This window comes from Lampetra planeri, chromosome 10, assembly GCF_965212315.1.
Source record: "Lampetra planeri chromosome 10, kcLamPlan1.2.h2, whole genome shotgun sequence".
Taxonomy (NCBI): Eukaryota; Metazoa; Chordata; class Hyperoartia; order Petromyzontiformes; family Petromyzontidae; genus Lampetra; species Lampetra planeri.
Genome location: NC_136116.1, coordinates 10,599,550 through 10,627,349, shown reverse-complemented (window position 1 = coordinate 10,627,349; position 27,800 = coordinate 10,599,550). Strand labels below are relative to the sequence as shown.

The following is a 27,800-nucleotide window of genomic DNA, read 5'->3' as shown; positions in this document are numbered from 1 at the left end:
GCGCACACACACTCACTCTCTGCTCATCACCTGTCCACACAGCTCTCTCTCTCATACACACCAGTCTCTATGGAGGCATTCCAATTATATTATCAGGTTGGTCCAGTTTTTCAGAAGTGATAATTTTGAGGAGTGAGGATTTTATTGATGACATGTTTAAAAAAGTTTAGGCTAAAAGAACCCATGTCTATTTGAAAGTTAAACTGTTTTGCAATATGAGGTCAATGCAATACAGGACTGAAGCTGCTGTGCATTGTTCTAGTGCAATATGCTGTTGAAATAAGAGCATTTTTTGTGAAAATTAAATTTTCAGTTTTTTACTGTGTTTGATTAATGTCATTGTATATAAAGAGGTTTAAATAAATACAAATCTTACAGACATACATGATTTGTATAAATTTTATTTCTGTGGTAAGAGGACTTGAAATGACTCGAAACTAAAATGGTAGGACTTTGGACTCGACTTGAGACTTGCAGGCTTTGACTTCTGACTCAACTTGGGACTTGCCTCATCTTTGACTCGACTTGACTCGGGACTCGAGAGCAAAGACTTGAGACTTACTTGTGACTTGCATAACAATGACTTTGTCCCACCTCTGGTACAGCCATTTAGGATTATTATGGATAAGCGTATATTGTACTCGAGGAGTAGTAAGTAGTAGTGGCGGTGCATTGCGCCGATTATGACTACTCCATGCCATCTTAGCAGCGATCCGGAAAATATAGAGGTGATAAATTAAGCCCTGGGATACACGGAGTGCACACGCGTGTCGAACACGCGTGTTCAATATGGATTTAATGAGCGCACACTAAGCATACGCGGAGTTTGACTTGATCTTAAGTGTAAACTTCTGAAAATATATTAATAAAGGTGCCCAGTTTGGGAGGGGGCATTGCCTCCTCCCTGTGTGCCCCCCTGCCAACTCCGCCCACAAGTCATTGAGCCCTGCATCGTCTGCAGTTGTCTCGTCACTCCCAAATCTGGCTGTCGCTTGATGAAGCTAGTTGTAATAACTGGCGAAACGTCGTACTTAGATTGTACATGTTGTGGAATTGCTCTCCAACACACCGGTCTGCTGTACTAGTAACAAATTGGCATGTTCTGTTTACGTGACAAACCTTACTAGTTGGCTGTGTTGGGTGGTGGCGGGTTTAATGACACATTTATATATTTTCGCGATCTAACCCAAAAAAATATATATTATGGCCTTCTCTCCGTGTCGTTCTTCTTCTTTAGTTTCTTCTCCTCAGAGTCTCTCACGCAGCAAGAGGTTGATGGGGGCAGAGGGAACGAGGAGGCCCCGTGTTTTTGGCAGAACTTGTTTCGCGCCGGGCTCGGGCATCATCTCGAACGTCTTCACAAACTGCGGGAGCAAGCAGCACACGCGGTGACAGAGAACGATCGCTGAGATTCAGGGAGAAACCAAATAACGTCACGATCTCGCGTGACGATACGGCCAGGGGTGTTCGGCCTTTTGCACAACTAGCTTGTACTCAGATTGTAAATGTTGTGGCTTGTAACGAATTGTCATGTTCTGTTTACGTGACAAACCTTACTAATTGGCTGTGTCGGGTGGTGGCATGTTTAATGACAAATTTATGTATGTATGCGATATAACCCAAAAATACCTGTATTATGTATGATATTGGTCGCGAAAGCCTGCTACGTGTTAAACCAATAAAACCTTCGTCTGGGGATACCGACCCTGGCCAGGCAGAGGTGCATCTCGAGCTCGGCGATACGGCGTCCCACGCACCCACGCAGCCCAAAGCCAAATGGGATGTAGGCGAAGGGATGCGTTCTCTCCGAGGTGGCAGCAGCAGCAGCCTCTTCCTCCTCTTCCCCGCCACTGCCGTGCCGCCATGCGGCACGGTCCTTGCCCCGCAGCCAGCGCTGGGGCCGGAACTCCCGCGGATTCGGGAAGATTTCTCCGTCCATGGAGAGCACGTAGTGGCACAGCGACAGGTGGGTCTGCGGCACCAGCGACGGGGGGCAACGATCACGTTGGCTGACCATCCAACATTCACCGATTCACTCCGCTCGCTCACCGGCCGCCAGTCAGTTGTCTCCTCATCACTATTTTCTCGCGGCTGCTGCCATGGTAACGGTTTTTCCTAAATTCCTTTTGTTGAAATCTCCACCGATGTGGAGGACTCGGGTCTACTGGAATAATATGTTTAATCTCATACTGGTAGGAACGAAGTGAACCAGCCTACAATAGATTATATCGTCCGTCCGTCCGTCCGTGTAGCAACATCGCCCCCTACTGCAAACACTTGGCAGGTCCCTAGCAAAACCTTTAGACTCAGTGGGGCTTTCCTGGCTAAACAAGTGTAATAATACATTATGTTTCTATTCTTTGGTTATTCGTTCCTACCAGCCCACCCCGCAGGGTCCTGTTCCACACTGCGTTCAACCACCACGATTACTACCGGTCAGAACCTTTCTCTTTCTACTTCTTTCTTGGCGCTGCTCAACTTGGGAAAGCCCTCTCCCCATTTTCCTCTTTTTTCCCAAGTCCAAAAAAAGCTTTCTCTACTCAATGAAAGTATAACATCTCATCTGTTACATGTAACGTAGTTATTTTTTGTTGCGAACCGCTTGGCGTTTTGGGCCTTTGAGCCATGATAAAAAAAACGGATTGGCCAATCAACTTATTTGAGAAGTGCCATTCACATTGAAACGTGCCCTATCTCATCAGACCTTAAAAGCTGAACAGTGTTGAACCTGGATGGCCCTTGACCACCAGGTATGCGCCAGGTTGTTATAGGCATTTGCGAGCCTACGTTGGAGGCTGCAAAGTGCAGTGCGGAAGAATTCATTGTTGTACTGTGACTCTGCTTCCACATCGATGTTTCTCGATTTCACCAACCCACCCTGACCGGCGTGAAGTATGTAAACAACCGTCATGACCCACGTGGCATGGAGAGGTCCTCCATCCAGAAGTGAGTTGACAAAAAGGGCTATGCTGTACACGCACAACGGCCATTTGTGGTGCAGTTCACACACTTTTCTACGAGCACGACAACGTGAGTTTGATTCTGTGCTGTCCATTTCACCAACTTGCATTAATAAACAAGTATGGTCAAACAACCCCCATAACTGACACGGTTTGGTAAGTTCTTCATCCAACAGTGTATGACGAAGGTCTGTTATTTAAGTGTCATTTTTACAAACGGCTACGCCTGATGCATTTCGACCAATCACAGATCGTTATAATCGAGTCACTACAGTAAAAACAACATGTAAATCACCACACTTGACAAAAGCGGCAGCGGTGATTAGAGAAACGATGCCATTTGGAAAACGGTCAAATTCACAACTGACAAGAAATAATTTATTTTGGAAAAAAAAAGTCCCGAACTAAATTCTACAGCTGAATCGACACCCAATGAATGTGGGGGAAATTGCCACGTGACGTATGCAGTGAGCTCAACGCGAGCACGGTTTACCCCTTTCGGCAAGGAGTACCCGCCGACTACCACGCCATCATCCATGATGTATCTCCCATTCTGGAAGACCACTGGGTATAACCTGCGGACATAAACAGCAAAAACATTTAGAGCTTAGAATCCTGCGAATTGTTAAAGGTGCTAAATCGTGTTTTAAACTATAAACTTTTATTTATTTTACCAGATAAGGCCCACTGAGATATACAGCTCTTTTTCAGAAGTGACCTAGCCACAAATGATAGCTCCGTGAAGTGGCTTATCATGTGGAAACTTCTCCCAGCCAAATGTGGAGGGAAAAACCGGAGGACCCATACAAAAATCGACACAACCACGAGAAGAACATGACAACTCAAAATATATAGCAGGCATCAGGGTTGGGATCGAACCCCCGACCTCCTGTGTACCAGGCGGGGTAGTTAACATCTCGCCATAGAGGCGCCCGCTGTGCTATTGGTGTCAAGCCGTGAAGAAAATATTCCATTTGTAAATCTTAAAGAGCGGCACGAATCCATGTGTCCGAGATGGGCCTCACAAGGGAATCTCAACAGAACTACTGGAAAATGCTTCAAGTGGCCCTTTCATCTGTAGTGATTGTAGCATCACTACTGTGTGCACACGCACACGTGTGACGTCACTATGCGGGTGAGCGTCACTACCACGTGGGTCTACACACACACATGACGTCATCCCGGCTGGAGGCGGGAATGACGTCGGGGCCGGTTCTGGACTCGGGAGGCCACGGAGGTGGTGTGAGGTCGTGGCACTCTCTGTGACCCCAGCTGGACACGTGACCGGATCCCAGTGGGGGCCGGGGGCCCAGGGGGCACCTCGGGGGGCACGTGGACAGCAGGGGGGGGGGCTTCGAGAGGGTTCTCGAAGGGAGGCGTGGCCGGGGTGGCGCCCGGGCACGCCGAGCCTCCTATAAGCAGCCTCCTCACGAGGTTCGAGGCTGCCCGTGCCAAGAATGAAGATGCATTGTGAAGATGCCAAGAAGAGTCAAGCCTCCAGTCAGCCGACCTGCCAGTAGCCCACCTGGCTGGGTCACGCTTGAGTAGCTGAGAGTTAGAGAAGTGTGTGTTAGCTAGAGTAGGTCGGTGGTCACCACCCTATGTGTAATGTACAGTGTTATATACTTACTGTTCTAATAACTGAGTGTTGCTTCCCAAGAAGTGTGTGCGCCTAAATTGAACCCATTACACCAGAGGTGTGGACTCGAGTCATGTGACTTGGACTCGAGTCAGACTCGAGTCATGAATTTGATGACTTGCGACTCGACTTGGACTTGCATAACAATGACTTTGTCCCACCTATGAGATGTGGACTCGAGTCATGTGACTTGGACTCGAGTCAGACTCGAGTCATGAATTTGATGACTTGCGACTCGACTTGGACTTGCATAACAATGACTTTGTCCCACCTCTGCATTACACATCTTTGCTCACTTTTCCACCCATTCCACCACTGAGAGTAATTTTACTCAAATAGCAGCGAAACCGATTGTTAATTCTCAGACATAGAATTTAGCCAAATAAAGTACAAAACAACATTTTTACTTGATGGGTTACTGTGCAGCCATTGGTGACGGGGCTTAGAACATCATCCGGACCGTATAATTGGCAGAGGTGACAAAATTACCGCCCATCGTATAAATTATAAACAGCGTTCAGCCCAAGAACGAACGTATGAACACAACAACAAAAATGTAACCTACAGGAAATGTTGAAGTAAACAACCTAGCTTTCAATCAAATAAACCGAAACATAAGAAGCCGACTGACAGGGTAAGCGGCGCAGAGCCGACGGGCATCGCGAACGGCAAACACCACACAGCTTTGATTAGCACGGTTGGCTATGTAGAGTGCGAAAGAAGTTTAATGTACATACATACAGCTCGCAGAGTGGACACAGCAGCAACCACGTATGCGGTCGCACCTCGCCGGCCCCCCGAACAATGGCAGAGCCAGGATTTTCAGGTAGGGGGGGCAACCCCTTCAGCAATGAAAAATTATAGAGTTATTAATAAGTGTAGTGGCCTTATATGACGACGGAGAAGGTTGATGGAGGCAACACGTATTTATTACAGGTAACTTCAATTACAGCAAAGAAGCGACCCTGACACTCGAAGAGGTAACGGCCTCTTCACCCGTTCTATCGGGGGAAGTGTTCCCCAGCTAACGCCCCACGTTAACTCCCTACTTCCCCCACTCTAGACCTCCCTCCCTCCTGAGGAGGCTAGCTAACCTGGCCCAGCTTCGGCACACGTTCCGACCACCAGCCACACGAGTCCGGCCCTGAGAAGGACATCGGCCCTCAAGTTCTGGGGTCGCACCACTGGCTTGCTCTGCCCGGCCCTCAAAAGGGCAGCGGGTCAGAGGAGTCCCAGGGTCTAGCTAGCTGGTCTTCAGTCTTCACTGGTTATTCGTCTTGGCTTGGTCGAACTGCCCCTCTGCTTTCCGGGTCCCACCTTTTATACGATTTCCCACCGAGGGGCGGGTTTCTGTGGGATCACACAGGCCCCCCAGCCCCCTCCCCTCAGGAGGCCCTGGGCGTACATCACACAACCGCCCAGAACAGGTTTGTACCGCTTCCCACAGAGGGGTGGGGCTCTGTGGGATCGCACGTGTCCCACAGCCCCCTCCCTTCAGGAATGCCTGGCCAGAGATGACACGATCACACGCACCGGTTTGGCGTGTGTGTGCATCAATACCACCACCACCACATAAGGACTTGTCCCTTGCTTTTTATTCGACGCGTGCGCGGCGATGGCGCAGACATCGATCGAGGGTCGAATTCGAACCGTGTGTGATCGACATCGCGCTCGCTGAAGGTATGCCTTCAGGGAAGTCGTGTACTGTATACGTAACTGCGCACAATTCTGTTTGTTACTTATAACTGCTTTGCCGTTACTTATTGCCAATTATGGACTCAGACCATTGTCCTCTTATCTCATAGAGTCCCTGGCACGTAACAATATGCTACATAGTGGCAGTGGGGGTCGCAAACTGCCGATTTATTACTAATACACCCCAATGATCCGAACTAAATTAGGGATTTCGATCGGATCATTAGGGGGGCACATGCCACCCCACCCCTCCCCCCCCCACGGGCTCCGCCAGTGTCCCCGAACACCTCACCGCAGCGTCTCCTTGATGACGGCCTTGAGGAGTGGCATCCGGGCCACCTCGTCAATGCCCGGCACGGCGTCACCGGGCACAACTGCATTGACCTCACGGCACAGGGCCTCCTGCAAGGCGGGCATCCGAGCCAGGTGGTAGAGGCTCCACGAGAGCGTGTTCGACGTCTGTGAGTGACCAACAGTCAACAAACAACGATAAAAACAAGGGTAGCAGGGGGGGGGGGGGCGATCACACTACACGCTCGGTGACGCCGACAGACTGGCAGCAAGATCGCGGCCAACTGCCGCCCGCGTCAGCCTCTGGCTGTAGCCGTCCGCCTATGGGAGTCGAACGTACGGTGTCCACGCCAGCCAGTAGGATCTCGGTGGTGTTGCTGTAGATTTCGGGCAGCGAGAGGCGACCACTCGCCAGCAAGTAGGTCAGGTACTCGCCGCGCATCTCCTGCCCCCGGGAGATGCAATCCTTCACCTCCGCCAGCTTGACGTTTATCAGTCGCGTCGCTGAGGTGCCGGAGCCACCACATCGGCGCAAGGGCAGCGGGTAGAAAATGAGGGAAACATTTTAAATATTGTCGTGCCTTACAGACAAAAAATCCGTTCAACAGGTGTTGAACTTTTCATCCTTTCCTGAAGGCCGTAGCGTAACGAGGCAATTCTGGGCCGATCGTTACAGGCACGAGTGCCGGTCGCATTTTCTACTTTTGTAAAAAATTGAGTTGCTCAAATGTGGACAAAATGTGATTGCAGCTGCCCCGAGTGGGCAACTGGAATAGCAACTTCCAATCAGATCACAGAGGTCAAATGACTGCCAGAGGTTGTGTATTCTATAAACCAACCATTGTTTATCAAACCCACATTTTAATACTCTTTACATTCGCTAGACAGAACTGCGCCGCTATGCGGCACCAAGTCGCCATAGTTGCTTCATTTAACTGCTTTATCTGGTGAAGTATTACCAGTGACAAATGCTCGGGTGGTGAGTCAAGGCCTTGAACATCTACTTTTGTCGCGGTGGTACGTGTGAGCGCAGTCGGGGATAATGACAGTTGACCTAAGCCAACACACCGCACCGGTGTTGATGATGACGTCCCACGCCTGGACGAAGCGGCCCCAGAAGGGCAGGAGTGGCCGCGTCCACCGAGGTAGGGCCAGCACGTACATCGTGGTGGACAGCATGCTCTCAATGGCGTGAATGAAGTCCTGGGTCTCCTTGGGGACGGTCTCCTCGAGCGAGCCCATTCGAGTCTCAAACAGAACGGTTGTAACGCCTACCACGAACAAATGATGAGCACAAGAGGCGTTTAGTTGAAAGAAAACTAGTGGTTTTAAAGATGATTTGGTTTATTTTGTGCCTGGGTTACCATGACCGCTGGAAAGAAAGCCAGCCCCGTTCACGATTCATGTACCATCGGCTCAGCCCGAATTCCCACAGTAGTCTCACCAGGCGAAGTGAACACCAACCCAAGGGTGTGTAGCTTGGATAGGGAGTGGCACGTTTCTACCTGGACCACCCTTTGAGCCAGATGCGATGTCACGAGTTCAGAGTGACTCGTCGCTTAATAAAACTGAAAAATTGCAAAAGTTACAGACTATCGTTCTGGACAACATTCAATAATCCAAGCTACTGTCATAAATGAACACTTGTTATTCTTTATCGCTACATCAAAAGTGTGGCTGTGCCGTTTTCGGGCCCAGCCGCCGCATTCACGGGTCCGCGAGCCGGGCTGAGCGAGCGCACCTTCAAAGGCGAATCGGTAGAGCAGCTTAGCGACGTCCGGCAGCGGGAAAACGGCGGCAGCGGCGCCGTGCCCGCGCCTCGCCCGCACGTGCCCCATCAGCTCTGTGACGACGGCGTTGAGGGGGTCCGCAAACTGCATCACCTCCCTGGGCTTGAGCATGCGCTGGTTGAGAACTTCACGCATGCGTTTCCAGTCGGCGCCCATCCTGCAGGTGTGGAGATGGGAAGGGGGGGGGGGGGGCTAGCAGCTCCGGTAATCGGCCATGTGTGTGTGGTGGCCTTGTATGACGACAGAGACGGTTGAACTTGAGGCAACACTTATTTATTATTCTCAACTCGACAGCTCACACCTGAAGAGGTAACGGCCTCTTCACCCGTTCTAACGAGGGAAGTAATTCCCCAGTTAATACCCCAAGTTAACTCCTCTATTTCCCTCTATTCTACGATCCTCCTCTCATGGAGACTAACTGACCTGGCCCAGCTTCGGCACAGGTCTCGACCACCAGCCACACGAATCCGGCCCTGAAAAGGACATTGGCCATCGTGGCTCTGGGGTCGCACCACTGGCTTGCTCTGCCCGGCCCTTCGTCAGCGGAGTCCCAGGGTCTAGCTAGCTGGACTTCAGTCTTCAGCTGGTTCTTCGGCTTGGCTTGATCGAACTGCCCTTCTGCTCTCAGAGTCCCGTCTTTTATACAATTCCCCACCGAGGGGCGGGTTTCCGTGGGATCACACACACCCCACAGCCCCCTCCCCTCAGGAGGGCCCTGGTCATGGATAACACAACTGCCCTGCACCGGTTTGTATCATTTCCCACCGAGGGGCGGGGTTCTGTAGGATCACACACACCCCACAGCCCCCTCCCCTCAGGAGGGGCCCCGGTCAGGGATAACACAACGACCCCGCACTGGTAAGTACTGTGATTCACCCGGGTTCGGTGTGCGCGCGTTCCAACATCACCACCACATGTGTGTGTGTTTGCATTCATCCGGAGGTGTGGGCAAAGATGCGGACGCTGCACTGTAAACCCGGTGACTCCAGTTCGATTCCCACTCACGGCCAACACCAATGACAATTATATAAACCAGTCCTGGGCCTCCCCTAGGTTGACTCAACCTCAAGGCAATATTTGGTGGTGGTGGTGGTGATGATGATGATGACAAGTGCTGCACTTTCACCAAACCAGTGGCCATATGGTGGAAGAGCGCAGATGATGAAATCAGAACATTTCCTTTTCTCAATGGCTCTCCATGTAAGTCTATCAGTCTCTCTGTGGGTCTAGGGGTCTCTAATAATGACGATGAAGCCATTTCCAGCACAATTCAGTTCATGAATGAATCCACCCGCACTCATTATCACGTGAAACTGGAAAACCCAATGCGCTGTTTGTAGACACTGAGTACACAATCAAAAAACAAGACACCACTGGCATCATGGTGGACTCACTGGGTTAGCAGGCCCTTGGAATGACCCCGCATCATATGATAATCATCCCAGGCGGGTATGCTTGAGCGCACAGGGTAAGGTCCCTCCTGTCTCATCAGCTGTTCGATAAGGTCTGGGTCGGCAAGGCAGACGAACAGCTCCGGGCCCATGTATGTAGTCCACATGTTACCGAAGCGCTTGTGATGTATAATCTGTTGGGTCAAACATCCCTCGTCATTGATTACTTGGTATTAGTGTGCGTCGCTCAAAGTAAAAACGATTTTCGAAACACCAACAGAATCATGTGTCGTTAAACCCGCCACCACCCGACACGGCAAACTAGTAAGGGTTGTCAAGTAAACAGAACATGCAATTCGTCACTAGTACAGCACTAGTGTGTAGTGTATAGTGTAGAGTAGTGTAATGTATAGTGTAGTGTATAGTGTAGTGTATTAGTACAGCACACAGGTGTGTTGGAGAGCCAAGCCACAACATTTACATTCTGAGTACGACGTTTCGCCAGTAATTACAACCAGCTTCATCAGGCGACAGCCAGATTTGAGGAGAAGTCCACCTGCTTCTACAATATAATGCTGTCTTTGCATAGCTTCCTTCTACATTGTAAAGTGCCGTCTAACGTTGTAAGTTCACAGCAAAAATGTTCGCAGCCAAATATACAGTGAGGGAAAAAAGTATTTGATCCCCTGCTGATTTTGTATGTTTGCCCACTGACAAAAAAATGGTCAGTCTATAATTTTCATGGTAGGTTTATTTGAACAGTGAGAGACAGAATAACAACAAAAAATATCCAGAAAAACGCATGTAAAAAATGTTATAAATTGATTTGCATTTTAATGAGGGAAATAAGTATTTGACCCCTCTGCAAAACATGACTTAGTACTTGGTGGCAAAACCCTTGTTGGCAATCATAGAGGTCAGACGTTTCTTTTAGTTGGCCACTTTTCATGCGGGTGACGAAAGACCAATCATTTTTTGCTCACCAGCCATGATCAATCCACTGCTGGACGAAGGCTTCCCCAAGTCCGTCGCCATCGCACGATCCTGCGATGCAACAATCCACCGAGCACCCGCGCTCAAGCTCATTTCATCACTCCATCTCCCCGGCAGACGTTCCTCAAGCAGAACTTAATTTGAGCTCACCTCCCCCCATCGTCTCACGGCAAACACCTGACGAAGTTGCGCTGACAAAGAATAGCAGCCGGAGCTGATGATGATCGACGATGATCGAGGATGCGTCACTCACCTGCAGCTCGTGGAACTCGCTCAAATAGCCGCGGATGACGAGCCAGTAGAGAGAGGACAGCATCGCCACACCGGGCAGCTCCTTCACGGACCGAGGCTGCTGCCCGATCGGCGAGTCGAACTTGCCCGCCAGCTTGCCGTCATCAGCACCCCTCCTCGCGGTGGCGTCTGCCACGGAGGAGCCGCTGGCCGACCTCGAGACGGCACCGCGGGAGCAGAGGGCGGCTTGCGACGAGCGCAGCCCCGTGCGGGGCACGGTTAAGGGCAAGCGCTGGGGCAGGGCTGCCCAACGCACGAGAGCACGTGGGGCAAGCAGCAGCATCATCATCAGCAGCAGCAGCAACTCGTGGGTTGCCTCTGCAGCGCTGATGGCTCTGTTGTTGATCGTGCAAATGTAGACGGGAGATTTGCTCAGCGCAGCCTCGGCGTCGCTGTGTTTCCGCACTGTAACCTCGAGAGCGCGTGTACACTTTCTGCTTGACCCCGCGTCTGATGCTCATCGTGCCGTATCGGGGGGGTGGTGGTGGGGGTGGGACGCACACACAAGTCGAGGTACGAGCACTCTGTAGGGGGCGCGCCTTTTACTGCTGCGTAGGTCTTTGTTGTTGCTGTATGTCCACTGGATGTTGTGAACTCATTGAAGGGGTCACCCCGGACTGTGACGACGCCACGCGAATCGCGCTCTGTGAAAGCCCCAGCGCTGTGGGGGGGGGGGACGTGAGGTGGGGTCGCGCAGGGAATGCCGTGGGACCCACAAATAACCCGTTGGGCTTCGGGGTGGCCGGCAGATGGCGGTACAGCCCAAGTGGGTTGCTTGAGAACTGTCCGGCGTTGGCCGTGATCGACGCTGTCGTTCAATTCGGATGGATGGGGTTTGTAAGCCCTGAAAGCGAACACAGACACTGTCTCGGCCTCGCTGTGTGCTGCGTTGCACCGCTATCCGAATAGTTAACCTCGCATCCAATAAACCCTCAGATTCAGGGTGAACACTCGACTCCAAACGTAATTTATTGAATTGAACGAGGTAAAACTGATGGAAAAACATAGCACAGATACACCATCTGTTAATAATTGGAAACATCAACACAATGCATGAACACTACAGTGTCACAACATTGTCCTAGATAACATGTTTCTCAACAATAGATCCTGGATGGACCAGGCACCCACAACAGTACTGAACAGCTATACAAGAGAACAAGCTACTGTGTTAAACAAAGGCACATCGTGCAATCATCACACTGTACCCCAAATGTACAGCACTGCATATAACACTGCACTATGAATGAGACATTTCGACATCCTTGTGTAATGCGAGCGTAAATGGGGTTGCTGCTGGGCTCTGGCCCAATCACACGGCCCGGGGTATTGGGGGGCGGAGCCCGGTATGGGGGGCGTGTGGGAGGTGCCGCCGTTCACCTCGGGTCCAATTGGAAGCGAGGTGAATGGAGGTGGAGCCAGCAGGGCAGTATGGGAAGGCCGGATCTGACGATCCGGAAGGGGAGGAGTCAGGGTCACGTGGGAAAGAAGATATAGGTGGGAGCCCGGAAGGGATCGGGGTCAGTTGTTGGCGTGAAAAAGCTGGACCACGTTGGGTGGCCGCCGCGCCATCAGCCACGTGGCTGATGGGGCTTCGGCACACCGTCGGCCAGCGGTGTGCGGAGCGGGGGGGAGCAGGAGAGACTGACGGAAGAGCGCGTGCGGGGCACGTCGTGAGGAGAGCACGTGCGGGGCATGTGCGAGGAGACGCTGGTCCACTGTCAGGACCAGCGGGGTGTGAGGAAGAGCGGAGGAGCTGACGAGGGAGCGCGTGCGAGGCGTGCGCGAGACGACGCTGGTCCGCGAACAGGACCCAGCAGGGTGCGGAGAAAGAAACTAAATAAAAGACCAACGGAGACAGCAGTGCCTGATGGAGTCTTTTATTACACTTGCTCTCAAGATCGCAATATAGTTACTTGGGTACAAGTTTGACTCGACTTATTCAATTACAAGTGACATTCACAATAAGGCAAGTTACAGGCTTCTTTGTTAACTAGGCCTCGTATTTATCGTAACAATTTAACAGCATTATAACGGTCATTCTAACATTATAACAGCATTCCCAGTATTACAAGAACATAAACGAACTTACAGACAATGCTTCTTAAAGTCCCACAATGTACAATTACAGCTGGCTTCACTGGGACGCGATGTGTGCCGCCATCTTGAACTCTGTGTAATGGCGGACCCCCAGCCTCGTGGCTGAAAGGCTGTCAAATCGGAACTTCCTGGTCATGTGACCAAACTCAACATCAGGAAATTCCTGTGTACACACGCCCCCACTCCCACGGAGCAAAACACCTGCCGTGAGACAGAGCAGACACAGATCCATCCATCGTACATAAGCCTTGACGGACTGTTGCTGTTCGTGAGCATCTCCAAATGATAACCAGCGTAGACACAATTCGTGAGGTCGGAAATGGATGGTGTGCCACATTTAAGTGTTCTCGCCCCTTGTAGAACATCACATACGTGTCAACCCCTTACCAGTGCCTACCTTATTCAAGACCAATCCAGACTTTATTGGTCACCCCGTGCCATTAAAAATCTCAACGTTCATCCTACAAAGTCCCATTGCGAGGGAGAAACAGACAAACCACATGCATTTCCCGTGTTGAAAGGGCTGTGTGCCGTATGGACCTAACAACTCAATTTCCCTGTACAGGAATATGGGATGGGTTGACAGGGATGTGACATCACTCACGACCAGCGAGCTCGCACACTCGCGAGCGCAGTTATTCTTCACATCAGCCGGAACAGTTCGGAAATGACAGCGCCACGCCACATCCATCTCGCCCGCCTCGTTTTGCCCTCGTGATGACTTTGGCTGCGGCTGTGACGAGCACGACGAACGTGTGCGAACGGTGCCTTAGGAATAGCCCCGGAATAACATGGTACAGCCATTTAGGATTATTATGGATAAGCGTACATTGTACTCGAGGAGTAGTAAGTGCCGATTATGACTACATGCCATCTTAGCAGCGATCCGGAAAATATCGAGGTGATAAATTAAGCCCTGGGATACACGGAGTGCACACGCGTGTAAAACATGCGTGTTCAATATGGATTTAATGAGCGCACACTAAGCATAGGCGGAGTTTGACTTCTATATTTGGGGGGGGGGTCGCTTTGTTCCTCACATTCGGAATCGCAGATTCATATTATGTTTTTGATCTTAAATGTAAACTTCTGAAAATATATTAATAAAGGTGCCCAGTTTGGGAGGGGGCATTGCCTCCTCCCTGTGTGCCCCCCTGCCAACTCCGGCCACGAGTCATTGAGCCCTGCATCGTCTGCAGTTGTCTCGTCACTCCCAAATCTGGCTGTCGCCTGATGAAGCTAGTTGTAATAACTGGCGAAACGTCGTACTTAGATTGTACATGTTGTGGAATTGCTCTCCAACACACCGGTGTGCTGTACTAGTAACAAATTGGCATGTTCTGTTTACGTGACAAACCTTACTAGTTGGCTGTTTTTTTGGGTGGTGGCGGGTTAAATGACACATTTATATATTTTCGCGATCTAACCCAAAACAAATTATATTATGGCCTTCTCTCAGTGTCGTTCTTCTTCTTTAGTTTCTTCTCCTCAGAGTCTCTCACGCAGCAAGAGGTTGATGGGGGCGGAGGGAACGAGGAGGGTCCGCGTTTTTGGCAGAACTTGTTCCGCGCCGGGCTCGGGCATCATCTCGAACGTCTTCACAAACTGTGGGAGCAAGCAGCACGCGCGGTGACAGAAAGAACGATTGCTGAGATTCGGGGAGAAACCAAATAACGTCGCCATCTCGCGTGACGATACGGCCAGGGGTGTTCGGCCTTTTGCGCAAACGTCGATTCCACAGTCCTCTTCTCCCCCCCCCCGCCACATTAGAGTGCATTAAGCTGTTTAATAAAAATGCAATCTGACCGTTACATTGACTAAAATTAATACGTGACTAAAATGAAATGACTAAAATGAAATACACGTTGTGCACCTTTTGGCGTCATTTGGTCCAACACCATGTGAGACTAGGCTTTAAGAAAAGCTGTCTCGGGTGTGGACCAATCAATTTCAAGGACAGTGCATACATTAAGTTGTGTTTTTGGTTGCATTCCGACCGCAGGTATTGTGGTCAATGCAAACATGACTCTTTGTAAAAAAGGTGTCAGTTTTGTTGCCAGATAAAAGGGTAAAAAAACAATTATCATATTTTGCTACTGGCCAAGGGGGTTCCAATGGTGTAAATGCTTACCCCGAGCTCTCATACTCTGATGGTGCTTGTCTTTGAGTTGTGCGCCTTTTGGCGTCATCTGGTCCAACACCATGTGAGACTAGGCTTTAAGAAAAGCTGTCTCGGGTGTGGACCAATCAATTTCAAGGACAGTGCATACATTAAGTTGTGTTTTTGGTTGCATTCCGACCGCAGGTATTGTGGTCAATGCAAACATGACTCTTTGTAAAAAAGGTGTCAGTTTTGTTGCCAGATAAAAGGGTAAAAAAACAATTATCATATTTTGCTACTGGCCAAGGGGGTTCCAATGGTGTAAATGCTTACCCCGAGCTCTCATACTCTGATGGTGCTTGTCTTTGAGTTGTGCGCCTTTTGGCGTCATCTGGTCCAACACCATGTGAGACTAGGCTCTAAGAAAAGCTATCTCGGGTGTGGACCAATCAATTTCAAGGACAGTGCATACATTATCAGAGTTGTGTTTTTTGTTTGCATTCCGACAGCAGGTATTGTGGTCAATGCCAACAGGACTCCTTGTAAAAAAAGGTGTCAGTTTTGTTGCCAGATTAAAGGGTAAAAAATGTTTTATCATATTTTGCTACTGGCAAAGGAGGCTCCAATGGGGTTACTAAGTAGTCGGTTACTCTACCGATTGGCGGTTCGATTAATCAGAGAATCGAATAACACGGAAGAGGTTGTTGGGGAATTGTCGGAAAAAAAATGTCTCGCCCACATGTTGTGCCACTGGACGGGAGGTGATGTGTGAGGTTTGGTGACTGTCACCGACATCATCAGCCTCGTCGCGCTGGGCTTTGTTGGTGGTTTCCCACTTTCGGGAGCCTGGAAGTGCAATATTTTTAGAGCAGCACAGGTAATCGACTGCTCAAGTTGACGATTGCAATTTTTAGTTGACGAATCAAATTAATAGACTAAACATCCCAGTTCTACTTCTTATTGTCAACTCCCAAAATCGATTGGTGAGCTGCACCTTGGCATGCATAATACTACAAAGAGGTGTAAACTGAAAGACGCGGCAAATTAATATCATTACCCACACTTATCTACACGTTCCATCCAATCCGATCAGCACAAATATCCCGCACGAGCCCGCACAGCACATGGAGGCCCTCATCCATATCCTCCTCCACACAATACTGCACCACACACAACCTGCCGATTGACTGTGGTCTACTAATTTATACTGCTGAGTGGACAGAGACGCGGTGGAGGGGATTCAATAAACTAGCACCATTGTTTGAACTACCGTGCCAGAAGACCACCTTGTATGTTTAACTTTTTTTGGACCATATGTAGCCAACCACGCAAATCGGAGGTAACCTCTGGATTGCAATTTTGAAACTACTGAAACATTTTTTTTATTTGATCAGGTGAGGCTCACTGAGCTATATATCTTCTTTTCAGAAGCAACCTGGCCACAAATGAGAGTGTAACGAAGTGGTTTATCACATAGAAATTGATAGCGGGCAAATATTTTCAACGCATGTTTCTAAATGTGGAGGGAAAAACTGGAGGACCCAGTAATTACAACTAGCTTGTACTCAGATTGTAAATGTTGTGGCTTGTAACGAATTGGCATGTTCTGTTTACGTGACAAACCTTACTAATTGGCTGTGTCGGGTGGTGGCATGTTTAATGACAAATTTATATATGTATGCGATATAACCCAAAAATACCTGTATTATGTATGATATTGCTCGCGAAAGCCTGCGACGTGTTAAACCAATAAAACCTTCGTCTGGGGATACCAACCCTGGCCAGGCAGAGGTGCATCTCGAGCTCGGCGATGCGGCGTCCCACGCACCCACGCATCCCAAAGCCAAATGGGATGTAGGCGAAGGGATGCGTTCTCTCCGAGATAGCAGCAGCAGCCTCTTTCTCCTCTTCCCCGCCACTGCCGTGCCGCCATGCGGCACGGTCCTTGCCCCGCAGCCAGCGCTGGGGCCGGAACTCCCGCGGATTCGGGAAGATTTCTCCGTCCATGGAGAGCACGTAGTGGCACAGCAACAGGTGGGTCTGCGGCGTAAGCGACGGGGGGCAACGATCACTTTGGCTGACCGTCATACATTCACCGATTCACTCCGCTCGCTCACCGGCCGCCAGTCAGTTGCCTCCTCATCACTATTTTCTCGCGGCTGCTGCCATGGTAACGGTTTTTCCTAAATTCCTTTCGTTGAAATCTCCAACGATGTGGAGGACTCGGGTCTACTGGAATAAAATGTTTAATCTCATCCACACTGTGTTCAACCACCACGATTACTGCCGGTCAGAACCTTTCTCTTTCTCCTTCTTTCTTGGCACTGCTCAACTTGGGAAAGCCCTTCCCCCATTTATGCTTCCACATCGATGTTTCTAGATTTCACCAACCCACCCTGACCGGCATGAAGTATTAAACAACCGTCATGACCCACGTGGGATGGAGAGGTCCTCCATCCAGAAGTGGGTTGACAAAAAGGGCTGTGCTGTACACGCACAACGGCCATTTGTGGTGCCGTTCGCACACTTTTCTACGAGCACGACAACGTGAGTTTGATTCTGTGCTGTCCATTTCACCAACTTGCATTAATAAACAAGTATGGTCAAACAACCCCCATAACTGACACGGTTTGGTAAGTTTTTAATCTAACAGTGGATGATGAAGGTCTGTTATTTATGTGTCATTTTTACAAATGGCTACGCTTGATGCATTTCGACCAATCACAGATCGTTATAATCGAGCCACTACAGTAAAAACAACATGTAAATCACCACATTTGACAAAAGCGGTAGCGGTGACTAGAGAAACGATGCCATTTAGAAAACGGTCAAAGTTACAACTTACAGAAATAATTTATGTTGAAATAAAAAAGTCCCGAACTTAATTCTACAGCTGAATCGACACCCAATGAATGTGGGGGAAATTGCCACGTGACGTATGCAGTGAGCTCAACGCGAGCACGGTTTACCCCTTTCGGCAAGGAGTACCCGCCGACTACCACGCCATCATCCATGATGCATCTCGCATTCTGGAAGGCCACTGGGTACAACCTGCGGACATAAACAGCAAAAACATTTAGAGCTTAGAAACCTGCAAATTGTTAACGGTGCTAAATCGTGTTTTAAACTGTAAACTATTCTTTATTTTACCAGATAAGGCCCACTGAGATATACAGCTCTTTTTCAGAAGTGACCTAGCCACAAATGATAGCTCCGTGAAGTGGCGTATCATGTGGAAACTTCTCACAGCCAAATGTGGAGGGAAAAACCGGAGGATCTATAAAAAAAAATCGACACAACCACGAGAAGAACACGCAGACTCCAAATATATAGCAGGCATCAGGGTCGGGATCGAACCCCCAACCTCCTGTGTACCAGGCGGGGTAGTTAACATCTCGCTATGGAGGCGCCCGCTGTGCTATTGGTGTCAAGCCGTGAAGAAAATAATCCATTCGGAAATCTTAAAGAGCGGCGCGAATCCATGTGTCCGAGATGGGCCTCACGAGGGAATCTCAACAGAACTACTGAAAAATGCTTCAAGTGGCCCTTTCATCTTTACATACATACAGCTCGCAGAGTGGACACAGCAGCAACCACGCATGCGGTCGCACCTCGCTGCCCCCCGAACACCTCACCTCAGCGTCTCCTTGATGACGGCCTTGAGGAGTGGCATCCGGGCCACCTCGTCAATGCCTGGTACGGCGTCACCAGGCACGACTGCATTGACCTCACGGCACAGGGCCTCCTGCAAGGCGGGCATCTGAGCCAGGTGGTAGAGGCTCCACGAGAGCGTGTTCGACGTCTGTGAGTGACCAACAGTCAACAAACAACGATAAAAACAAGGGCGGCAGTGGGGGGGGGAGCGATCGCACTTCACGCACGGTGACGCTGACAGACTGGCAACAAGATCGCGGCCAACTGCCGACCGCGTCAGCCTCTGGCTGTAGCCGTCCGCCTATGGGAGTCGAACGTACGGTGTCCACGCCAGCCAGCAGGATCTCGGTGGTGTTGCTGTAGATTTCGGGCAGCGAGAGGCGACCACTCGCCAGCAAGTAGGTCAGGTACTCGCCGCGCATCTCCTGCCCCCGGGAGATGCAATCCTTCACCTCCGCCAGCTTGACGTTTATCAGTCGCGTCGCTGCGGTGCCGGAGCCACCACATCGGCGCAAGGGCAGCGGGTAGAAAATGAGGAAAACATTTAAAATATTGTCGTGCCGTTCAGACGAAAAAAGCCGTTCGACAGGTGTTGAACTTTTCATCTTTTCCCGAAGGCCATAACGTAACTAAGCGATTCTGGGCCGATTGTTACAGGAACGAGTGCCGGTCGGATTTTCTACTGTTGTAAAAAATTGAGTTGCTCAAATGTGGACAAAATCTGATTGCAGCTGCCCCGAGTGGGCAACTGGAATAGCAACTTCCAATCAGATCACAGAGGTCACACGACTGCCAGAGGTTGTGTATTCTATAAACCAACCATTGTTCATCAAACCCACTTTTTAACACTCTTTACATTCGCTAGACAGACCTGCGCCGCTATGCGGTACCAAGTTGCTATAGTTGCTTCATTTAAATGCTTTATCTGGTGACGTATTACCAGTGACAAATGCTCGGGTGGTGAGTCAAGGCCTTGAGCATCTACTTTTGTCGCGGTGGTACGTGTGAGCGCAGTCGTAGATAATGACGGTTGACTTAAGCCAACACACCGCACCGGTGTTGATGATGACGTCCCACGCCTGGACGAAGCGGCCCCAGAAGGGCAGGAGTGGCCGAGTCCACCGAGGTAGGGCCAGCACGTACATCGTGGTGGACAGCATGCTCTGGATGGCGTGAATGAAGTCCTGGGTCTCCTTGGGGACGGTCTCCTCAAGCGAGCCCATTCGAGTCTCAAACAGAACGGTTGTAACGCCTACCACGAACAATTGATCAGCACAAGAGGCGTTTCGTTGGAAAAAAAGCAGTGGTTTTAAAGATGATTTGGTTTAAATTTCGATTTAAAGATTTCGTGACTGCAGGGATGTGCCTTGACAAAGGATCAATATACTTAATATATTGAGTATATTGATGATATTGATGTAGTTTATATTTTAGTTTTTTACGTGATGGTTTGGCAGCTCCTTGCTATTAAAATTCCTTCCCTTTATTACTGCTAATCCTACTTCCTCCCTTTATTACTGTTAATCCTACATAATACATGAGTATAATATGACCACCTACACATTCCACAAATAGTGCCTAATCCCATATCTGCATTTTCCATAAATATGCTAAATTCCTTTGTTGATATTCTTAGGTTTTTTCGGTAAAGTCACGTAGGTAAAACATTAAAATTAATAAAAGTAAAATAAAATAAAAATCACGACGTTTCGGAGGCAACACAAGTCTCCGTCATCAGGTGGGACCGTGACAGCCAGATTTGCTGCATCAAGTGAGGCAATGATTCAAGATGTAATCCCTTAAATGTAAGTTGAGGGGGGAGGAGAGGGGGGGGGGAGCTCATCAGAATGTGGTAGCCAATGAATGGAACGTATCGGGAGGGAGGGGGGCGGGGCTCAAAGAAGGAACGAAGCAAGCAACCACTGCTGCACACGCCAACGCATTGGACAGAGAGAATGTTTGAGAGGAGGCCTGACGGATCCTTGGGACATTCTGTCTACAGGAAAGCCACCCACACAGATTCCTACTTGAAACCGGATTCCCACCACCACCCATCTCAAAAGAATTATCTCATCAAAACGCTATACCACAGAGCCCATGGCATTTCTGACCAACACCACCTGACCGGTGAATTAAGACATGTACATCGGGCCCTCAGGATGAACGGATACTCTGACCGCACTATCCGCCAAGCTGTTTCTCCCACCACACAGAAACAGCCACATGAAACTCCGACCAAAACTATCACGTTACCATACATAGCAGGCGTGACCAAAAAGATCTCCAAAATTCTAAACAAACATAAGATCCAAGTCCGATTCAGTACAGTGCATAAAATCCGTGATCTGATTTCATCTGTGAAGGATGTCGTTCCTGACTTACAGTATCCTGGAGTCTACAAATTGAGTTGCATTTGTGGTGATTTCTACATTGGAGAAACGAAACGTCATGTTTCTGATCGTGTCCGCGAGCACAAGTCAGATCTGAAACACGGCAGAACTGATTCTTTGGCCGTTGCCGATCATTGCTACAACTCGGTGGGCTCTCATGAAATTGTCTTTTCCGAGACCAAGGTTCTCTGCAAACCTCCTGGCTACCATCAAAGGTATGTACACGAAGCCATACAAATATACAACCACAGACATAATTTCAACCGTGATGATGGGTACAAACTTAGTAATCATTGGAAAGATGTTATCAACCACGCAAAAAAGACTTAATTACACATTTTTGGACCATCTTATCTGACAGGCACTATTTTACTTTACTTTACCGAGTGTTAACATCCCCAGTGTTTAACAGTACTCTCTTTATTGTTCAGCCAGCACTGGTATAAACATGGGCATTTTCGTTCTTTTCTATCATGTGTATCAACAGGTGCTTGTACACACACATGTCCACGTACACTTGCACCCCACACTCTCTTTTGGCCTCCCCTCCCCTTCTCTGTCCAATGCGTTGGCGTGTGCAGCAGTAGTTGCTTGCGCACAACCACGTCCACGCCGCCGACTCTCGTGTACCACGTCGCCCATCCTTTTGGCCCCGCCCCCCTCCCCCTCCCGATACGTTCTACGTAGCACTTCGTGCCTTCTTTGAGCCCCGCCCCCCTCCCTCCCGATACGTTCCATTCATTGGCTACCACATTCTGATGAGCTCCCCCCCCCCTCTCCTCCCCCCTCAACTTGCATTTAAAGGATTACATCTTGAATCATTGCCTCACTTGATGCAGCAAATCTGGCTGTGACGGTCCCACCTGATGACGGAGACTTGTGTTGCCTCCGAAACGTCGTGATTTTTTATTTTATTTTTATTAATTGTAATGTTTTACCTACGTGACTTTACCGAAAAAACCTAAGAATATGAATCCTTGCAGTCACGAAAGCTTCAAATCTAGAATCCTTTGTTGATATGCAAATTCCTTTGTCAAGGCGCCCTCCTCCTCTAACCCAGCTTAAATATATGCTGCCAAGCTTGGTGGTGTTCATTTAGACGCTGTCTTTCCGACAGCCCTGTTCTTAACTTGAGGACGGCTGCTCGCGTTGTGGCCGAAACGTCATGAGAATTGTATTTTATGACGTTTCATTTTGATTAATTTATTATTTCCCTTCTACGTGACTTTACCAAAAGAACCAAGAAGATTATTTGGTTTATTTTATGCCCGGGTTACCATGACCGCTGCAAAGAAAGCCAGCCCCGTTCATGATTCGTGTACCATCGGCTCAGCCCAGATTCCCACAGTAGTCTCACCAGGCGAAGTGAACACCAACCCAAGGCTGCGTAACTTGGATAGGGAGTGGCACGTTTCTACTTGGACCACCCTTTGAGCCAGTTGCGATGTCACGAGTTTAAGGCGGAAGAGTGACTCATCGCTCTTGATTTATCTGAATTGGGTCAACTTCAAGGCCGTTTTCTCATTAAAAATACAAAATTGCTAAAGTTACAGACTATCGTTTTGGACAACATTAAATAATCCAAGCTACTGGCATAAATGAACACTTTTTATACTTTATCGCGACATCAAAAGTGCGGTTGTGCCGCTTTTGGCCCAGCCGTCGCATTCACGGGTCCGCGGACCGGGCTGAGCGAGCGCACCTTCAAAGGCAAATCGGTAGAGCAGCTGAGCGACGTCTGGCAGCGGGAAAACGGCAGCAGCGGCACCGTGCCCGCGCCTCGCCCGCACGTGCCCCATCAGCTCTGTGACGACGGCGTTGAGGGGGTCCGCAAACTGCATCACCTCCCTGGGCTTGAGCATGCGCTGGTTGAGAACTTCGCGCATGCGTTTCCAGTCGGCGCCCGTCCTGCAGGTGTGGATATGGGAAGGGGGGGGGGGGGGCTATGTGTGTGTGGTGGTCTTGTATGACGACAGAGACGGTTAGAACTTGAGGCAACACGTATTTATTATTCTCAACTCGACAGCTCACACTTGAAGAGGTAACGGCCTCTTCACCCGTTCTAACGAGGGAAGTAGTTCCCCAGTTAACACCCCAAGTTAACTCCTCTACTTCCCTCTATTCTACGATCCTCCTCTCAAGGAGACTAACCTGGCCCAGCTTCGGCACAGGTCTCGACCACCAGCCACACGAATCCAGCACTGAAAAGGACACGGACTTCGTGGCTCTGAGGTCGCACCACTGGCTTGCTCTGCGGGCCCTTAGAAGGACAGCAGGTCAGAGGAGTCCGAGGGTCGAGCTAGCTGGACTTCAGTCTTCAGCTGGTTCTTCAGCTTGGCTTGATCGAACTGCCTCTCTGCTCTCAGAGTCCCGTCTTTTTAAATCCTTTATATTAAGTTCACTTGCTTGCTTGCTTGCGCGCTTACGACCGTGCAAATCTTTCGGTCGTTTTTAACCCACTTCCCGTGATCCAATCGAGCTGACATTTTGCACACAGACTTGATGTGCGTGACAATTTATTTTTGAGAAATTTTTTTCTCCAAAATTTTACACTTTTTAGGAAAAAATAAATTATATTTAATTACCAATTGCTTAATGGTGGCAGGCAATCATCTGACCCATAGGTGGCAGCCATCTCAAGCGAGATGACGAGAGGGCTCTAGCCGCCACGCATATGTTTCTGTGGGATCACACACACCCCACAGCCCCCTCCCCTCAGGAGGGCCCTGGTCATGGATAACACAACTGCCCTGCACCGGTTTGTATCATTTCCCACCGAGGGGCGGGGTTCTGTGGGATCACACACACTCCACAGCCCCCTCCCCTCAGGAGGGGCCCCGGTCAGGGATAACACAACCACCCAGCACCGGTAAGTACTGTGATTCAGCCGGGTTCGGTGTGCGCGCGTTCCAACATCACCACCACATGTGTGTGCTTGCATTCATCCGGAGGTGCGGGCAAAGATGCGGACGCTGTGACTCCAGTTCGATTCCTGCTCACGGCCAACACCAATGACAATTATCTGAACCAGTCCTGGGCCTCCCCTAGGTTGACTCAGCCTCAAGGCAATATTTGGTGGTGGTGATGATGATGATCATGGCAAGTGCTGCACTTTCACCAAACCAGTGGCCATATGGTGGAAGAGCGCAGATGATGAAATCAGAACATTCCCTTTTATCAATGGCTCTACATGTAAGTCTATCAGTCTCTCTGTGGGTCTAGGGGTCTCTAATAATGACGATGAAGCCATTTCCAGCACAATTCAGTTCATGAATGAATCCACCCGCACTCATTATCACGTGAAACTGGAAAACCCAATGCGCTCTTTGTAGACACTGAGAACACATTCAAAAAACAAGACACCACTGGCATCATGGTGGACTCACTGGGTTATCAGGCCTTTGGTATGACCCCGCATCAAATGATAATCATCCCAGGCGGGTATGCTCGAGCGCTCAGGGTAAGGTCCCTCCTGTCTCATCAGCTCTTCAATAAGGTCTGGGTCGGCAAGGCAGACGGACAGCTCCGGGCCCACGTATGTAGTCCACATGTTCCCGAAGCGCTTGTGATGTATAATCTGTTGGGTCAAACATCCCTCGTCATTGATTACTTGGTATTAGTGTGCGTCGCTCAAAGTATAAAAGATTTTCGAAACACCAACAGAATCAAGAAATATTTCAATGTGTCGTTAAACCCGCCACCACCCGACACGGGAAACTAGTAAGGGTTGTCACGTAAACAGAACATGCAATTCGTCACTAGTACAGCACTAGTGTGTAGTGTATAGTGTAGAGTAGTGTAGTGTATAGTATAGTGTACTAGTACAGCACACCGGTGTGTTGGAGAGCCAAGCCACAACATTTACATTCTGAGTACGACGTTTCACCAGTAATTACAACCAGCTTCATCAGGCGACAGCCAAAGTTGTGGAGAAGTCCACCTATTTCTACAACATAATCCTGTATTTGCATAGCTTCCTTCTACGTTGTAAAGTGCCGTCTAACATTATAAGTTCACAGCAAAAATGTTTGCAGCCAACTATACAGTGAGGGAAAAAAGTATTTGATCCCCTGCTGATTTTGTACGTTTGCCCACTGACAAAGAAATGGTCAGTCTATAATTTTCATGGTAGGTTTATTTGAACAGTGAGAGACAGAATAACAATAAAAAAATCCAGAAAACGCATGTAAAAAATGTTATGAATTGATTTGCATTTTAATGAGAGAAATAAGTATTTAACCCCTCTGCAAAACATGACTTAGTACTTGGTGGCAAAACCCTTGTTGGCAAACACAGAGGTCAGACGTTTCTTGTAGTTGGCCACTTTTCATGCGGGTGACGAAAGACCAATCATTTTTTGCTCACCAGCCATGATCAATCCACTGCTGGACGAAGGCTTCCCCAAGTCCGTCGCCATCGCACGATCCTGCGATGCAACAATCCACCGAGCACCCGCGCTCGAGCTCATTTCATCACTCCATCTCCCCGGCAGACGTACCTCGAGCAGAACTTAATTTGAGCGACCCCCCCCCCCCCACCATCGTCTCACGGCAAACACCTGACGAAGTTGCGCTGACAAAGAATAGCAGCCGGAGCTGATGATGATCGACGATGATCGAGGATGCGTCACTCACCTGCAGCTCGTGGAACTCGCTCAAATAGCCGCGGATGACGAGCCAGTAGAGAGAGGACAACATCCCCACACCGGGCAGCTCCTTCACGGACCGAGGCTGCTGCCCGGTCGGCGAGTCCAACTTGCCCGCCAGCTTGCCGTCATCAGCACCCCTCCTCGCGGTGGCGTCTGCCACGGAGGAGCTGCTGGCCGACCTCGAGACAGCACCGCGGGAGCAGAGGGCGGCTTGCGACGAGCGCAGCCCCGTGCGGGGCACGGTTAAGGGCAAGCGCTGGGGCAGGGCTGCCCAACGCACGAGAGCACGTGGGGCAAGCAGCAGCATCATCATCATCAGCAGCAGCAACTCGTGGCGAAATTCGCTCAGGTTGCCTCTGCAGCGCCGATGGCTCTGTTGTTGATCGTGATTTGCTCAGCTCAGCCTCGGCGTCGCTGTGTTTCCGCACTGTAACCTCGAAAGGTGCGTGTACACTTTCTGCTTGACCCCGCGGCTGATGCTCATCGTGCCGTATCGGGGGTGGTGGTGGGGGTGGGACGCACACACAAGTCGAGGTACGAGCACTCTGTAGGGGGCGCGCCTTTTACTGCTGCGTAGGTCTTTGTTGTTGCTGTATGTACACTGGTTGTTGTGAACTCTTTGAAGGGGTCACCCCGGACTGTGATGACGCCACGCGAATCGCGCTCTGTGAAAGCCCCAGCACTGTGGGGGACGTGAGGTGGGATCGCGCAGGGAATGCCGTGGGACCCCCAAATAACCCGTTGGGCTTCGGGGTGGCCGGCAGATGGCGGTACAGCCCAAGTGGGTTGCTTGAGAACTGTCCGGCGTTGGCCGTGATCGACAGTCGTTCAATTCGGATGGATGGGGTTTGTAAGCTCTGAAAGCGAACACAGACACTGTCTCGGCCTCGCTGTGCGCTGCGTTGCACCGCTATCCGAATAGTTAACCTCGCATCCAATAAACCCTCAGAGCCAGGGTGAACACCAGACTCCAAACGTAATTTATTGAATTGAACGAAGTAAAACTGATGGAAGAACACAGCATAGATACACCATCTGTTAATACTTGGAAACATCAACACAATGCATGAACAATACAGCATCACAACATTGTCCTAGATAACATGTTTCTCAACAATAGATCCTGGATGGACCAGGCACCCACAACAGTACTGAACAGCTATACAAGAGAACAAGCTACTGTGTTAAACAAAGGCACATCGTGCAATCATCACACTGTACCCCAAATGTACAGCACTGCATATAGCACTGCACTATGAATGAGACATTTGTGTAATGCGAGCGTAAATAGGGTTGCTCCTGGGCTCTGGCCCAATCACACGGCCCGGTGTATTGGGGGGGAGCCCAGTATGGGGGGCGTGTGGGAGGGGCCGCCGTTCACCTCGGGTCCAATTGGAAGCGAGGTGAATGGAGGTGGAGCCAGCAGGGCAGTATGGGAAGGCCGGATCTGACGATCCGGAAGGGGAGGAGTCAGGGTCACGTGGGATAGAAGATATAGGTGGGAGCCCAGAAGGGATCGGTGTCAGTTGTGGAGTGAAGCGGGACCACATTGGGTGGCCGCCGCGCCATCAGCCACGTGGCTGATGGGGCTTCGGCACACTGTCGGCCAGCGGTGTGCGGAGCGGGGGAGCTGGAGAGACTGACGGAAGAGCGCGTGCGGGGCACGTCGCGAGGAGAGCGTGTGCGGGGCATGCGCGAGGAGACGCTGGTCCACTGTCAGAACCAGCGGGGTGTGAGGTAGAGCGGAGGAGCTGACGAGGGAGCGCGTGCGGGGTGCGCGCGAGACGACGCTGGTCCGCGGACCGGACCCAGCGGGGTGCGGAGAAAGAAACTAAATAAAAGACCAACAGAGACAGC

At 50.0% G+C, this 27,800-nt stretch overlaps 2 protein-coding genes across 3 annotated transcripts; both read right to left on the bottom strand.

The window, feature by feature from the left end:
• Positions 1–383: 383 nt before the first annotated feature.
• On the bottom strand, positions 384–11,694 carry LOC144721012 (sterol 26-hydroxylase, mitochondrial-like). 2 transcript variants are annotated; one of them, XM_078598288.1, is made up of 9 exons: positions 11,013–11,689; positions 9,770–9,960; positions 8,327–8,532; positions 7,659–7,856; positions 6,926–7,089; positions 6,587–6,753; positions 3,454–3,535; positions 1,706–1,972; positions 384–1,364 (listed from the first exon to the last, which is right to left on the bottom strand). In XM_078598288.1, exons 1-9 carry the CDS (start codon positions 11,337–11,339, stop codon positions 1,248–1,250), a joined length of 1,719 nt encoding a protein of 572 aa, XP_078454414.1. In that variant the 5' UTR covers positions 11,340–11,689; the 3' UTR covers positions 384–1,247. The 2 variants fall into 2 exon arrangements, with proteins under 2 accessions (XP_078454414.1, XP_078454415.1); XM_078598289.1 differs by lacking the exon at positions 3,454–3,535 and having other exon boundaries at positions 11,013–11,694.
• Positions 11,695–12,914: 1,220 nt separating this feature from the next.
• LOC144721013 (sterol 26-hydroxylase, mitochondrial-like) lies at positions 12,915–26,571 on the bottom strand. Its single transcript, XM_078598290.1, has 9 exons — positions 25,930–26,571; positions 24,682–24,872; positions 22,998–23,203; positions 19,960–20,157; positions 19,226–19,389; positions 18,887–19,053; positions 18,221–18,302; positions 17,028–17,291; positions 12,915–14,755 (listed from the first exon to the last, which is right to left on the bottom strand). Exons 1-9 carry the CDS (start codon positions 26,257–26,259, stop codon positions 14,639–14,641), a joined length of 1,719 nt encoding a protein of 572 aa, XP_078454416.1. The 5' UTR covers positions 26,260–26,571; the 3' UTR covers positions 12,915–14,638.
• Between the last annotated feature and the right edge of the window lie 1,229 nt (positions 26,572–27,800).